Source organism: Drosophila tropicalis, unplaced genomic scaffold, assembly GCF_018151085.1.
Source record: "Drosophila tropicalis isolate 14030-0801.00 unplaced genomic scaffold, ASM1815108v1 contig_845, whole genome shotgun sequence".
Lineage (NCBI taxonomy): Eukaryota > Metazoa > Arthropoda > Insecta > Diptera > Drosophilidae > Drosophila > Drosophila tropicalis.
This window is the reverse complement of record NW_027173338.1, coordinates 2,961,485-2,977,932: the sequence shown is the minus strand read 5'-3', so window position 1 is coordinate 2,977,932 and position 16,448 is coordinate 2,961,485. Positions and strand designations below refer to the sequence as shown.

Genomic DNA, 16,448 nt, shown 5'->3' with positions numbered 1-16,448 from the left:
ATGAAGTGCCTGTTGCTGGTTTGGATTTTTGGATTTAGATTTCTTGTTTTATGCAATCATGAAAAGGAGAGCGAGATAGACTTTCTGTCTTTTTTCAGCTTTTTGTGGCATTTGTGTGCAATGCTTGTAATTAAATTGTCAACCTGGCAAATGGTTTTAACAATTGGAAGTCATGCATTGTTGATTTTTTAGATTGAATTAATCTGAAAACAAATGGTCAGGCGAATAAGCAAAATGAATCAAATTTCACATACCCACATATGTAATTCCAAATGTTGATAATGGCAAAAGAAATTGCACAACGTTGGCAAAAACAAAACTTTAAAACTACTCAAAATGCAAATGTGAATACCTTTTTAGCCTAAGTTTAAATATTATATAGTATTTAACCGATTTGATGCTGATCTAGACATTGGTTACGATTGAAATATACCCTATTACTTCCAGAAATGCAGGGTAGAATATCTGCAAATAAAGTTTTCTTTGGTGTAAGCCAGGAAAATGCGTTTCTGAGACTTTTCACTATTCAAAAACAATGTGCCCCTACCAAATAATTGAAAAGTATCTGAGGAGACATGCCTTTTGTGCCAACTTCTCAAGCTAAAAGCAATTTAAAGTTATGCCCGAAAGTTTCTGAAAAAAGTTTTCAAGTTATTATCTTAACTTCTTTGAGCAAGTTGAATGTAGTTTTCAGTTACAATTTTTAAAATTTGACAAATTATGCAACCTTGGAATCTAACCGACTGAAAACTGATAAAATATCTTATAAACATGTAATAGCTTAGAAAAATCCAAGAAAATTTAATGTTAAATTAGTTTAAGTAATGGTTAGGCTTAATTATTCTAAAATATAGCTTAAAATCACTAATACTTAAGCGTAATCCATTATAATGTATTAATGCATGGAGCTTGACTTTATACTTTGAGAAGTTCGTCAATGATATAAAAAAGAAAATAATTCAAATGGACAGGTGTCCATTAAGAAAATTTAATAAACTTAAAACTTGATATTTTACTTTTTAAATGTCTTCCGACTTTCGACATACTCGAAAGTAGTCGGAAGTTTTAGTCTAATCTACCGAATAATTCAAGACAAAGTACTTTAAATTCGCAGCAAGGTTAAAGCTTGTGATGACCCTTCATTAAAGCCTTGAACTTAAATAGTATTGCTTAGAACTAACTTGTATAATTCGTGTATAAAGAGCAATATGTTAATAGGTTTTCAATCCAAATTAAACATACCAAATTACTAAAACGTATTTAATATTACTAGCAAAGTGACTAAGAAGATTTAATTACTGTGGCCGAGTGTAATAAGAAAAACATAGATAATTCCGTTTTACCATTAGCAATTAATTAGCTTAAAACTGTCATTTAAATCGAATTGGATACTTTCTGGCCAATTATCTTTTATTGTTCCCAGTTTCAATCAACACACTTAAACCGAATATAAATTTTCATTGAAACTCATTTAGCAATGGGCATTTGTGAGCAATTTCAATCGATAGAAAATTTTCATCTTACCATTTGCGCACTCAAAATGCACTAAACATTTTGAAGGACATTCTGAGAGAAAGAGAAAGAGTAGAGGAGAGTGAGAAGGAGGTAGACATATAGAGCGCTTCTAATGAGCAGGCAATGTAGAAGCCTATGCGGACTTAATTGCATTTAAATTGCCACTCGTGTTATGTTAACAAATAATTAGTTGGCCATTGGGCATGAAAACAGTTCGAGACGAGGCTAGGAAGACGAACCACACTGAGAGGTGTAAAGGGAGTGCAAAGATGCCAGTAGACAATTTAGCCAAAGTCAAGAACAATGCATATAGACAATAGAAGGATAGACATTTTGGTCAGATCTACAGGCAGATGATGACCGCAGAAATAGCGTTGGCTCATTTGCATAAACTGTGGGTGGGTGTGTGTGTGTGTGTGTGTGTGTGTGGCATTTGGCATTTGGCACACTCTCGCACTTAAAGACATTGACTGAAGCCTCTTGATGATTGGTTTTTGGCTTAATTCTTAACTCCAACTGGCAATAGGCCAATGTTATATTTTTGCAAAGCCAATGAAAAATTCACATGAATTCTGTTCACGCCACCGGGTGAACAGCAGTGAGCGGCGAAGAGCAGTGAGCGGTGAGGAGTGAGGGAGGGTTTTTTGATCCTCGGCGTCTACGGTCACACCAGGAGGAGTGACTTGATTTTTTCCAATGGGCACCGCCATCACTAAGAATCGAGCCTTTCACCCGAACACCCGTTCTCTTGCATTTTTTTACGATTTGTTAATCACTTTCAACCCGAACCATTTCCGTGTGTGCCGGTTTACCTGTGAATATTATATAAATAATAAAACCTACATTTAGTTAACCGAAGTTTCTCGTGCGTTTTAATTCACCACTCGCTCACCACAAACTGAAGAAATTGGCACCCGCCAACTCCTTGTATTTCATTTGGATCCTTCCGCCCCCCCACGAACATTGGTCCTTCGAGCCGGATATCCTTCCGCTCCTCCAGCTTGCATCGGCGGAATTCCTGATAAGTACAAAATTTCATTATTCATTTCATTTACATACTACTAAAAGTGTGAGGTTTTCCCGCTTCTCCATAGCGACCTACACACTTTTACATATTGTATGTACATACCTGACCTGTTCCAAGGTTTCATGGTAGTTCCTAATCCTTAGCGTGATTGTCCAACGTTCTCATTTTACATTCCACGATTATCCATTTTCATTTATGTTTTTTTTTCCTCGCACTTGTCCAAATCCACCTTTTTTACATATGCATTCACATGTACATGTAATTTCCACAGCTGTTTGCCAAATCCGCGTAAAAGTTTAAAAAACAAAAAAAAAAAATTATTAAAGTGTTATAAAAAATAGGGAAAAATAAAAATCAAAGTGTTCACCGCGTTTTCTTATGTGTTGGAATAATAATCTTTAATGCCAAACTTATTTCCACACGCGCGTATCTACGTACATACATACATCGTCACCTGTTGATGTACGCGCATATGTACATACATATCCATATACATACAATCCCTTCGCACATTTACCACGACACAAAAGGCAAAAAAAAAATTCTTTTTTTTTTAAATAGCACTTCACGTATGCACCGCGATTTCTTGCGCGTTCGAATTAGGTGCGAAATTAATTTCCTCACGCGCGTCTTTGGATACCGGTGCACTTGCTTACATACGTACATACATACATATGTATATGCTTACATAGTCATACATTGCACATACATATGTACATATCCACAACGCATAATACATTTCGGTGTCGCGCATTGATTTAACACAACCCCACATCCAATTAAATTACAATTACTTACGTTTTTTTTGTTGTTGTGAACAACGCGTGTGCATACATATCTATACTCACCTGTGTACTTATGCATGTACGTACACACATAGATCAAAGCATCTGTCCATATGCATTGATCGGTTGTTTTATTTGCGCACAACACTCGCTTGTTTTTCCGCACAACACTTGTTCTTGGTTTTTCCGCACAACCACAAAAAAAAAAAAATTATTCACATACATAATTAAACAACAAAATCAAAAACCAAATATATAAACAGCGGCCGACAGCTGTTTTCGGAGTAGTGGTGACACGTGAGTCGAGTCGTGATATCGATAGGCGGCTCAAGCGCGCCAAATTTAAATCACATTATTTCCGATTCTCTTTTTTCGCCTAATTATATATCCGCCCATATTTATAAAACAATACATATATATTTTTCCAGCATTATCGTGCCCACATTTATATATCCGTCCATATTTATAAATCATTTATATAATTTTTCCGGCCAACTTTTTGCGCTCACATATATATATCCGTCCATATTTATAAATTATATATATAATTTTTTCGGCCAGTATTTTGCGCTCATATATATATCCGCCCATATTTATAAATAAATACATATATATTTTTTCCAGCACTATCGGGCCCATATTTATATATCCGTCCATATTTATAAATTATATATATAATTTTTTTCGGCCAGTATTTTGCGCTCATATATATATCCGCCCATATTTATAAATAAACACATATAAATTTTTTCCAGCACTATCGGGCCCATATTTATATATCCGTTCATATTTAAAAACTATATATATATTTTTTCCGGCCAGTATTTTGCGCTCAATATATATCCGCCCATATTTATAAATAAACACATATAAATTTTTTCCAGCACTATCGGGCCCATATTTATATATCCGTTCAGCTTTAAAAACTATATATATATTTTTTCCGGCCAGCCTTTTGCGCTCATATATATATCCGCCCATATTTCTAAATAAATACATATATATATATTTTTTCCAGCACTATCGGGCCCATATTTATATCTCCGTCCATATTTATAAATTATATATACAATTTTTTCCGGCCATTATTCTGCGCACACATATATATCCAGATCCAGATTTATATAAAAACGTATTTTCCTTTTATCCTATACATCTTTGTTTATATATTTCATCCGTGTTTTGTTTTATACGTACTCCCATCGGTAATTTTCAATCCGCATTCGTGCGTTCGTATATTATTCCGCATCTATCCCCATTAAAGAGGCTTCGTTTCCGAGCCACACGCGAGAAAATTCTCCCGCAATCCTGCGGTGCACAGTGAGGAAGTTCTTGCGTCCCCATACAGTCCACTTCTCACTTCCAAAACAAAAAAAAAGGGACGCGCACAAACGCGGTGTTCGTCGGTAAGCTCGTCCCCTGAGTATGTCCACGGAGCCGTCCAAGACTGCGCCGAAGTCCAACAGTCTTTCGTCTCCCTCTGCAACTCCGGAGAAGGTTCGGCCTCCGACAACTCCGGTGACCGTGAAGCGTACGGATATTTCGCGCAAGTTCTCGTCAGTTCGCAGCCGCAGCGAATCCCCAAGGTCCCGTCCGTCTTCGTCCAGCTTACCTGAGGGTCGCAGATTCTCGGTTAAAGACTCGAGGGAACACCAAGGTCGTTCCAAGCTTTCAACTCAGACCCAGATTCCGCACGTTGTTGTGACGCACTGTTCTGACGCTCCCGTCACCCGATCCGTATCACAACAGCGTAGAGAACACTCCAGAATGTCCCTTTCCGATTTCGTTATAGCGTGCGACGCATTGACTCTGTTTGAAGCTCGCGAGAGTGAAGCTCTAACTTCTGAAGTGCCCTTGTTTTCCATTAAAATGCACTTAGAGCAGCTCAAATCCCTTTGGTCAACTGTCGAGATGGAATACTCCCGTTGTCACAAGGCCTTGACAATCCAAGCCGACGAGGAAAGCTTGGCAAACATAAGCCACATCAAGGCGAAGCACGAATCCGCTTACGCGGCATATGTGCGATGCGGGACGTTGTTCGGAGAACGCATCGAACAGCTCTCGGTACAGATGACGACTCTTAGGCGTCAGCCAACCGCTCCGTCGGGGCCACCGGGGCATAGAGTTCCTCCGTGTGAGGTAGAGACATTTGATGGCGACAGCCTAGCATGGCCCACATTCCGCGATTTGTTCGCCGCCATTTATATCGCCAATCCGTATTTGTCACAAGTGGAGAAGCTCTATCACTTGAACGCCAAGACGCGAGGGGAAGCGAGAACCATCGTGGCTAAGTCCCCCTGACGAATGAGGGTTTCCAGGCCGCGTGGGAGAACCTCACCGCACGGTACGAAAACAGCCGTCTGCTGGTCATGACTCAAGCCAGACAACTCCTTCAGATTCCCGCGGTGGCACAAGAGTCGGGCAAATCCTTGCGAGAGCTGCAGACCGCGTTTCAAGGGTGTCTTACCGCACTTGAGCGTTCGGGTGTTAGTACTGAGAATTGGGATGTCCTACTTATCGCCATCTGCACTAGTAAATTGCCGAAGGCCACAATCCTCCTGTGGGAGCAATCAGTGCCCAATAAGACTGTCGTCTCAACGTGGTCCGATTTGAACCAATTTCTTACCGATCGGTATCGGGTCCTGGATGCCACCGACGAACATAAGTCGGCCCCAAGTGTCCAAGCCATCCCCATTGGCCCCCGCAAATCCTCTGCAACGATGAAAGTCCAAGCGTTTCCAGCGAAAGCTCAGCTCAAATCGGCGTCTTGCAAGCTGTGCCATCGGGAAAATCACCCAATACGGCTCTGCCCTAGTTTCCTTGATATGCCTGTTCAGAGGCGGCTGGAAACCATTAGACAGCAGGGACTTTGTCTGAACTGTTTTGCCCGCGGTCATCAAGTGAAGGGCTGCTCCAGTGCGCATAATTGCCATACCTGCAAGGAACGTCATCATACGCTGTTGCATCCTAGTGATGTGTCCGTGCCCTCGCCATCCGCTGCGCAAGTCCCACCATCCAGCGTCACAGAGCGCCCGTCCGCGAGCGACCAGCTCACAAATGCTCAAAGTTATTTTGCATCTACCCCAGGCAGAGGCCTTTTAGGCACTGCGATTGTCACTCTGCACCATCGTGGTGTGGATCATCATATTCGGGCGTTGATCGACTCGGGAGCCGATTCAACTTTTCTCTCCGAACGCGTCTTCAGCATGGTCCAGCCCCCCTTCTACCCAGTAGACGCCGCGGTTACTGGCATGGGCCAGAGTGATGGAGGCTGCGCCGACAAGGTGTGTCTGCTAATGCTGTCTCCCCCGTGTGACAGATTGAACAAGATTGAGGTCTCCGCCCTGGTCGTATCCAAATTGTCAGGGGCCATTCCAACAGCTCCATTCCTTAATACGGTTCCGACGCAGTGCCTCGATCGCCCCCCTGGCTGACCCGTACTACAACAAGCCCGCGCCTATTGACATGATCATCGGTGTAGACCTGTTTCCCCACATCCTCGGAGAACGGATCAAAAAGGATATTGGTGATTTTGTCGGGCTAGAAACCATCTTTGGATGGGTTCTGTGTGGGGCTATCACTCCTGACCCCCCGGTGTCTAGATCCGTTTTCGCGGCACAGACGCGAGTTAGTCCCGAAGCAAAGCTTGATGTACTCCTCACCAAGTTTTGGGAGGTGGAAGACCTTCCCGCAAAGCCGGAAAAGGAGGATGACGCATTCTGCGAGCGGAACTTCCAGGAGACCACCCAAAGGGGAAAGGACGGCCGATATGTTGTGTCCCTACCGTTCAAAGGTCCGAATAGCGTTGACTTGGGCCACTCAAGACCGATCGCGCTGGCTCAATTCCTGCGGAATGAGGCACGCCTTCTCAAGGATCCGGTTCTAAAAACGCAGTACGATGCCATTATTCAAGAATATGAGGAATTGGGTCATATGATTCGGGTGACGCCGCCTCAAGATGGGAAAAACTTCTATCTCCCCCATCATGCGGTGTTTAAGCCCGATAGCACCACCACTAAGGTACGCGTGGTATTTAACGCGTCGAGCCCCTCCACACAAGGCGTCAGCCTCAACGATGTCTTGCACACCGGTCCTACTCTTCAGGCCGACCTCACGCTTCAGGTACTGAAATGGCGGTTCTTTCAATTCGTTTTCAATGCCGACATAACGCAGATGTATCGACAAATCCGAGTCGATCCCAGGCATACCCCCTTTCAGCGGATCCTCTACCGAGACCGCTGCGGCAATATTCAGGATTACGAGTTACAAACTGTCACGTTTGGGGTTAACTGCGCGCCATTCTTGGCGATCCGAGTCCTTTTACAACTGGCACAAGACGTGCAAACGATGTATCCTCAGGCGAGCGAAATCCTTCGGAACTACATGTATGTTGATGATGTCCTTGCCGGCGCTCACACTGAAGCCGACGCTCGTCTCGCCATACGAGAGCTTCAAGCGGTCCTCCAATCTGCGGGATTCCCGCTTCGGAAGTGGACTTCCAATAAGAAGGAAGTACTTCAAGCCATTCCGAGAGAGCACCTGCTGCGAGAGGACTTTCTCGAGCTGGAAGACGCGAGCACCGCAAAAACCTTGGGTATTCGATGGCAAGCTGCTGAGGACGTCTTCTTCTTCACCACAGCGGACCCCCCCCTTGAAGGAGTCGATCTCCAAGAGGCAGGTTCTGTCTCATATCGCTAAGCTCTTCGACCCCGCTGGGTGGCTAGCCCCATTTGTCATCCGAGCGAAGATATTCATGCAGCAAATCTGGCTTACCGAACTGGGCTGGGATGATGCTCTGCCGCCTCTCCTGCTGCAGCAATGGCATGAATTCCTGCAGGATTACCCAGGCCTCAGTCGACTCCGCATTCCCCGTTGGCTAAACACCAGCGATAAGCTCTCGTGGGAGCTTCATGGCTTCTGTGACGCGTCACAGAAAGCGTATGGAGCGGCCCTATATGTGCGGGTTCGGTACGGCAATCAAGTAGACGTCCATTTATTAACGGCTAAGACCCGTGTAGCTCCAGTCAAAACAGTCTCGCTGCCTCGGCTAGAGTTGTGCGGAGCGGTTCTGCTAGCCGATCTCTGGGCGTCGATCGTTCCTGAACTTCCAATCCGACCTGCAACCTCCCAGTTTTGGACCGACTCTACCATCGTGTTGGCTTGGCTCAATAAACCTCCGTGCAGTTGGTCCACCTTCGTGGCCAATCGCGTATCCAGGATCTCCGAAAGCACTAGTGGCCAAAGCTGGTCACATGTGCGCTCCGAGGACAACCCCGCGGATCTGGCGAGCCGTGGAGTCTCCGCGGCCGAGCTATCGGCCAGCAGCCTCTGGTGGCATGGGCCGGACTGGCTCCAGAGAGCCCCCGAGTATTGGCCAACTCCCCATAACGAACTCCCAGACACCCAGCTGGAGCAACGGGTCCAGTGCCACACCACCGCGACCACGCTACTCGAGGACGTCAGCGAACGGTTCTCGAATTATGGTAGGGCTCTACGAGTCATCGCGTACATCCTACGCTTCGCCACCAAGAGGATTTCGACGCCTTCCACGGTTCGCCTCACCAATGACGAACTTCTTTCCGCCGAGCGCGCCTTGATTCGGACCTCTCAGCGGCGGGAATACCTCGCGGAGATACGGGCCCTGGGCGAAGGGCGACCCCTGCCATCATCCAGCACTCTACTCAATCTGAACCCATTTCTCGACCAGCATGGGTTACTCCGCTCCTGCGGACGACTCCGGGCCGCTGAGTCCCTCCGATATGATGAACGTCACCCTATTCTCCTCCCATATAGTACTCATTTCACTCGCCTGCTTGTCGCATTCGCCCACCGCATCACGTTGCATGGCGGCAATCAACTGATGGTGCGGTATTTGCGCACCAAATTCTGGATCCCACGGATAAAGAACATGGTAAAGTCCCACATCAAGGGGTGCAAGGTCTGCATCGTTCATCGTCGACGACTACAGACCCAGATGATGGGTGATCTCCCTCGAGAACGCATCACGTATTCCAGGCCCTTCACCCACACGGGCATTGATTTCGCAGGGCCGTTCGAGATCAAAAATTACACCGGGCGTGCGTGTCTCATAACTAAGGGTTATGTCTGCGTCTTTGTGTGTTTCAGCACGAAGGCAATCCATCTCGAGGCTACCTCCGACCTCACCACTGAAAGATTTCTGGCAGCCTTCTCTCGGTTTGTCGCACGGAGACAATGTCCACAGCGCATTTACTCCGACAACGGCAAAACCTTCGTAGGGGGCCTCAAAGGCGCTCGAAAAAGATTTCCTGAACGCCACCAAGCTTGAAATAATGAAGGCATTCCCCCAGCACATCCTATCCTGGCAGTTCATTCCGCCAAGCGCGCCCCACATGGGAGGACTGTGGGAAGCAGGGGTCAAAAGTTTTAAGACCCTGTTTTACAAGTCCTCGTCCACTGTCAAATACACCTTCGAGGAACTTTCCACTCTCCTGTGTAGGATCGAAGCGTGCCTAAACTCCAGGCCAATCTCTCCCATGAGTGAGGACCCAGAGGATCTACTGGCCCTAAGCCCGGGACATTTCCTGATTGGAGGACCACTCTTAGCCATTGCGGAACCGGAAATTCTGGTCGAGCCTATGTCGCTGATCAACCGATGGCAGCGACTAAAGGCAATCCAGCAGGCTTTCTGCCGCCGCTGGAAGAGTGAGTACCTCAAGGAGCTTCACAAACGGAACAAGTGGAAATCACCGACTCGCAGCATCCAGACCGGCGACCTCGTGATCGTGTCCGAAGATCATCTCCCCTCCAACGAGTGGCGCTTAGGGCGAATTGAGCGCACTCTGCCCGGGGCTGACGGCCTCGTCCGAGTGGCTGATGTCACCACCGCGCGTGGGTCTATCCGAAGACCCGTAGCGAAGCTCATTCTGTTGCAAGACAGCAGGAGTCCTGAGTCTAAAACCTTATCGTGACTCCTAATCCCTCTATGTTTCCTCCGAATGTCCTCGTCTCCGTGCATGTTTCTCGTTCCCGTGCATAGACTAATCCACTCCCCCATACGTAATTTCTTTCGTTACAGTTCATTCAGCTCGCCCTTTCATAGCGACATGGCCCCCACGCGTCTGCCGCACCACCGCAGCAAACGAGCTCCACAGGGCACGAACGTGTACCGATGCCGGGTCTGTCGGGGGGTTCATGCACTCCGGCAGTGTCAGCGCTTCCTAAACCTCCGAGGGGAAAAGCGGCTTCGGGCGGTGCTCATCAATAAATATTGTCCCAATTGCTTGGCCCACGAGCATTCATCCGACGCGTGTCGGACTCGCCATGGTTGCCGACGATGCGGGCAAAGGCACCATACCCTGCTCCACATGGCCGACCAACCGCCGAGACGACGTGCCTCCGCCCGGCGTCGCAGCCGATCACCCCCCTCCAGTCGTGCTGCACCCCCGCTACAACCCCGTTCCCGATCATCGTCCGACCGCTCCGCTTCCCCAGAAGGCGCACCCGAGATTTCGTTATCCTCCCTGCTCCACGCCAGGACGACGACTGTCCTGCCCACCGCAGTCCTACGGTTGGGCAATGGCTCGAAATCCTTCGAGACCCGCGTCCTTCTTGATGCGTGTGCGGCTGAGAGCCGCATCAATCTCTCCTTTGCCCGGTCCCTGGGGTTAGCTGTGACCACGGTCGGGGTCGACCAAGCCTGTACGGCCGTCCTCGAGTCGAGGTCCGACAAGACGTTCCGACGGAACGTTATATTCCGGGTCGAAGAGGACTTGCTCATCCGCACTCCCATCCGGGAAGTGGCGGCGCCGGTCCGAGAGAAGTTCGCAACCCTGATCCTGGCCGACCCCTACTTCTATCGGCCGGCGTCGGTATCCGTGGTGCTCGGGGCAGACCTCTATCCTGAGGTCATCCAACCAGGCTGTGTGCCCGGTCATAGCGGTACTCCCGCAGCCCAGAGCACCGTGTTCGGATGGGTCGTCTCCGGCTCCTGTGGGATCTAGGCGCTCCAGGACGTTGCCGTCCCCCATCCTTTATATGTCCAGGGTGACAATTGCAACATGTTGCAAGGGGGGCGGTATGTTCACGCCACCGGGTGAACAGCAGTGAGCGGCGAAGAGCAGTGAGCGGTGAGGAGTGAGGAGGGTTTTTTGATCCTCGGCGTCTACGGTCACACCAGGAGGAGTGACTTGATTTTTTCCAATGGGCACCGCCATCACTAAGAATCGAGCCTTTCACCCGAACACCCGTTCTCTTGCATTTTTTTACGATTTGTTAATCACTTTCAACCCGAACCATTTCCGTGTGTGCCGGTTTACCTGTGAATATTATATAAATAATAAAACCTACATTTAGTTAACCGAAGTTTCTCGTGCGTTTTAATTCACCACTCGCTCACCACAAACTGAAGAAATTGGCACCCGCCAACTCCTTGTATTTCATTTGGATCCTTCCGCCCCCCCCACGAACAAATTCAATTGAAACTGTCTGCATAATGCATTGTGTTGCAAAGTTTTAAGCAAATCAATTAATTATTTGCCAAGCGAACGAGCCAAGAAGGCAAACGGAAACCAAAGTCATAACCATAATATGGCAAAATGCGCCAAAATCTCTAAAGATTAAATACAAGAGTTCCTGTCCAGAGCCACCCTGAGAGGACAAACAACGTAAACAGTGTACGAAACAGTCACGATGTCTGGCATCGGAGATGAGGTTGGGGGTAAGACAAGTCATCGATATCCTGTCAAGCGGAACATGGCAAATTTTCCAAGATGAACCTGGGCAATTCAACAATGGCGTCAAGCAAACTATGGAAGAAGATTTTGCTGAATGTCTCTTTAGATATTTTTTTTATTCAGAAAAGATAAAATATGAAGAGCATTATTATTTAAAGTAATTTTAAATAAGTTAGTTTAGTTAGCGGAATGCAAAATAGACAATTAAAACCCATTTTCCTTTTTGCTCAAAACAAACTAAATCAAATTATTAAATTTAGAAGAAAATATATAAAAGTCATAAGCTATGCAATGAAAAGAATCTTTCCCACTGTGCGGCAATAAACATAGTTCAATCAATTGGGACCCCATTTGTCCTCATCTCTCCCACACTCTCTCCCACCTTCACCTAGAGCTCCTTCTGCTCGTAAGCAAACCGAGAGGCATGCAACGAAGCATGCGAAAATTTGGCTAATACGGAATGCACGCTAAGAAATTCAAAGTGCATAGATTAAAGCAGAAGAAGGGAATGTGAACACGGCTTAACTTGCTAAGGAACTAGGAGAACTGCCCTTCTCTCTACCCCAGAGTGGCGAAGTCTTCATTCCATTCGCCGACGTCCACAGACCACCATCTCAGCCGCTGCCTCCACTGTAGACATAGACGAAAGCAAACTTAATGCAATCAAGCTTAATGCAGCGCAACGGCTGCCCGGCGAGACGCAGACGGAGACGAGGAGCTGGGCAGATGAGAGCAAAGTGAATCCTTAGGGTTTACCTGCGGTGCATTTTTAAGCAATTTACATAATAATTATCGTAGCTGAAGCCAAAGTTGAAAAAGGCTGGTACAAAATTCTTACACAAGAAATTCCAATCGATGAAAAAAATAACCGAACAGCAGATAACGTAAACTACAACTACACAGAATCCTTTCAAAATACATATATTGGAAAACTTTTGCAACTTAATGGCAATTCGCCTTGAGCTGCTAGACAGAAACGATTAAAGAACCAATTGAATTATTCATCAATTTAATCAGAAAAGTTACAAAATTCTAGGAAACAAGCAAAAGTTATGTAAGTCAATTCCATGGTGAAAACAACTAAATTATTCGGTTATGAAACAATTTCTAAATGATTTTTCACCCAGTTTCAAAGTAATAAAGCAGCAATATCCTAAACTCAAAGACAAAGAAGCAAAAAATCTGGTATCATATTTAGCCAAGTCAAATTAAAGATAAAACACGAGCATTCTCATTTTTAGTTAAACCTGTTTAAAGATTCTCAACTGGTTTAATATTAAAACTTTGATCCTTTTTGGGGAAAGGTCCTTTCAATAAATTTGAACATTTTAGCTTAGCTTTAACAACCCTCTTATTAAGTACACAAAACGAAATAAAATGATTTCGTCTAGTCTAGTCTAAGAGTATAGATCCCTTTATAAACTAAAACCTTGCTGCTTCTTTCTTTGATTGTAAACTTAAATTAGTTTTCAAATACACAAATTTAAGCATCTGTTCTTTAAAAAAAATCTATATATTCCTTATTAAATAAAAGTCTGACTAATTATTGAACTTCGTAGCAAATCGATTGCATAATTTATAAACTTCCGCTTAGCTTTTTACTAATTGGAATTTTCCCTAACTGAATCGAAAATTTCGCTCAACGACTTAGCCATGCGACACGCTGTCAAAACTTTAAGTCAATCAGGAAAAACAATTTTTGAAAAGTGCCCTGCAACAAATCCGGTTGACGATAATACGTATATATTTGTATACATATATACACTTACTTGCAGCGAAGGATTTTGAAAAATATTTGACATTTACATTGTGCTTGTGGCTGTGGACCATGACAGGCAAGGGGCCCTGGGGGGTCGGCCAAAGGTAGTGGGCGTTGAGCTCTTGTTTAACTTAAATTGCTTTGCCGGTTCGAGAAGCTGAGCTTGGCCAAGACAAGGCAAAACAAAAGGCAACAACAACTGCAACTGCAACTTTGCTCAATGCGCTTCCGTTTCCGTTAAGTTGAGGGGGGGAACTCCCCTTCATGGCAAATGCCACTGCTTCGCCTCCTTGGTAAGCCCTGTCCCCGCCATCTCTTCTGCCACAAGGGCAGCCAAAGTTTTGGCATTGTTGTCTTTTGCTGTTGCTTGTGGCAATCACTTTCATTCGTTCATTTTCTTTACCCACAAATTTCTTTTTCGCTTTCCTCGTCCTTTTGGGAAAAAATACCGCCAAACACTTCCGTTAGTTTCCTTCACATTTTATATACATACATCTATGTATATATATTCGAAAAGTTAAAGTCTGCGTTTGAAGCATCAGCTTGATTCACCCCCATGGAATTGCATACGTTTTTTGATTGAGCAATTAGAATAGCTTTAGCAAAAAGGCGGATTATGGTAGGGCAGCGCAGGGAGGGGAAAAAAACGAAATCATTTCAAGTGTCAGATATATCAGAAATATTCCAACATTTTCATAATTTGACAAGGGGCATTGTGGGCTATGAAATTTGGTTGCAGTTTGGTTTTGTCGGTCGCCATGGTTTTGTTTTGACCAAATGCACACACACACACACACACAGACAGGCAGTTGGAAATTACTGCACAGGCGAAGTTGGAATTTTCGATGGCATGTGGCAGGAGGCAACCATGGACAGTGTACCATAACCACAGGTCATGATTAGTGGTTAGAATGACTTTTGTGTTGAATGAATGATAAGTGAATTTGGTATTCAAAACGTGAAAACATATGTATAATTGAATAGAAAAACTGACAGGTCCAAGCCAACTCCCGAACACAATGAATGTTTATCTAATCTGACTCATTACAAAGTTGTCATAGGCAGAGTTGAATACTTAAAACCAATGGCCCTAAAATCACGAAAAGTCATAAGCGGATTGAGGCCTAGACTTAAAGCATTTATTAAGATGGAGCAAAACTTTTAAATCAACAAAATCAAATTTTAGATTCGAAATTCCCAATTCGTTTTGGTTAGAAACAAGCAATATCATGAAAGAGGACTTTGTATAATTTTATGATGGTTTTGGTAAAAGCACTAAAAGTTGTCTGCTAATCCACTTTAGATATGTATATCATAAACCTTGTCAGGAAACATACATCAGTGCTATATATCTTAACTAAATCTCAATTTAACGTATTTTCAAATCATGAACCGATTTTTGCCGAAGTTTGCCAAAATTATATATTCACAATGATAGAAATTGAAATTGAAATAAAAATAGAAACTGCGACAGATTTAAAATAGTATACTGGTCTAATTTTGTTTACTTAAGTAAGAAGAACCAAAAGAAACCATAAGCTCTAACTATCCGTTATTAAGTTTAAACATATTACAATACTTTAACTTAAAGTTTGGCAACCTAAAAGTAAAAAAAAAAACAACCCTCCTCATTTACTTCTAGCGAGGATAACTTAATGTCTGTACTAAAGGTGTTGCCAACAAACGACATTAAGAGCCAAGCGTTTAATTACAAATGCCAATCGAAATTTCCTTAACAACCTATTCACTGGCGCCAATTCGGCTTATCTTTCGTTGCACATTTTGTACACTTTCAAAAGAGGATGTTTAATTTTTTCAAAATTGAGCAGGGTACATTTTATACTGATAACAAAAAGGCTTTTGAATCGAAAACCAAACACATCTGCATATAATTTAAATTTCTATTTTAAGTTGTTGTACTATAGTAACAACTAATTATGTAATATGTAATGGCAAAATCTGTTTATTTAGTAGAGCATAAAAATGTCAATACAGTGGAAAGAAATTCATTTCATTTAGTTCTTTTTTCGCGCCCAATGTGATAGCCACAAAAAGGGAAACCGAAAGAAAACAAACAATGCCAAATTGCCGCTACCAATAAAAAAAATAAAATCGTCGTCTACGAAAGCAGGCCAATATAATAGAGAAAATAATAAAAACCACGTTTAGTCTTAATGACAATGGAAGAAAAACTTACACACACGTTTCTAGATAAGATTAAATATACATATATAAATATATATATAAAACGTTAACATTCAAAATATTTCAGTTTGCCGCGCATGTGGTTGTGCCTAACAGCTGATAGAGCGCGCCACTGGGGGGCGATAGCAAATACGATAGCCGATAACGTCGATGGCCGATAACTTTGCTACTCTACCGCCGATAACCGATAATAAGTGTATTTTAAATAACAAAAAGTTTTTTTTTATTTTAAGGCCTTAAGTTGATCTTTAATAAATCACTAAATACATTTATGTTAGTCAACATTTACTTTCTCTTTATTTATAAATGCAAAATTTCCTAAAGGTCACACAAATTTAAAACAGTTTGAAATTCATGAAAAAAATTTTGTTTTCTTAAGAAACCATTTTTATCTCTTACCAATGAAATAAATGAATATTGAGAAAATTAGGGAAAATTGTTCA

The 16,448-nt window shown here is 43.9% G+C and overlaps 1 protein-coding gene across 1 annotated transcript; it reads left to right on the top strand.

The window, feature by feature from the left end:
- Positions 1-2,245: 2,245 nt before the first annotated feature.
- LOC137581501 (uncharacterized) lies at positions 2,246-11,670 on the top strand. Its single transcript, XM_068295763.1, has 2 exons — positions 2,246-2,540; positions 10,385-11,670. The coding sequence occupies exon 2, from the start codon at positions 10,413-10,415 to the stop codon at positions 11,307-11,309; it is 897 nt and encodes a 298-aa protein (XP_068151864.1). The 5' UTR covers positions 2,246-2,540; positions 10,385-10,412; the 3' UTR covers positions 11,310-11,670.
- The last annotated feature ends 4,778 nt before the right edge of the window (positions 11,671-16,448 follow it).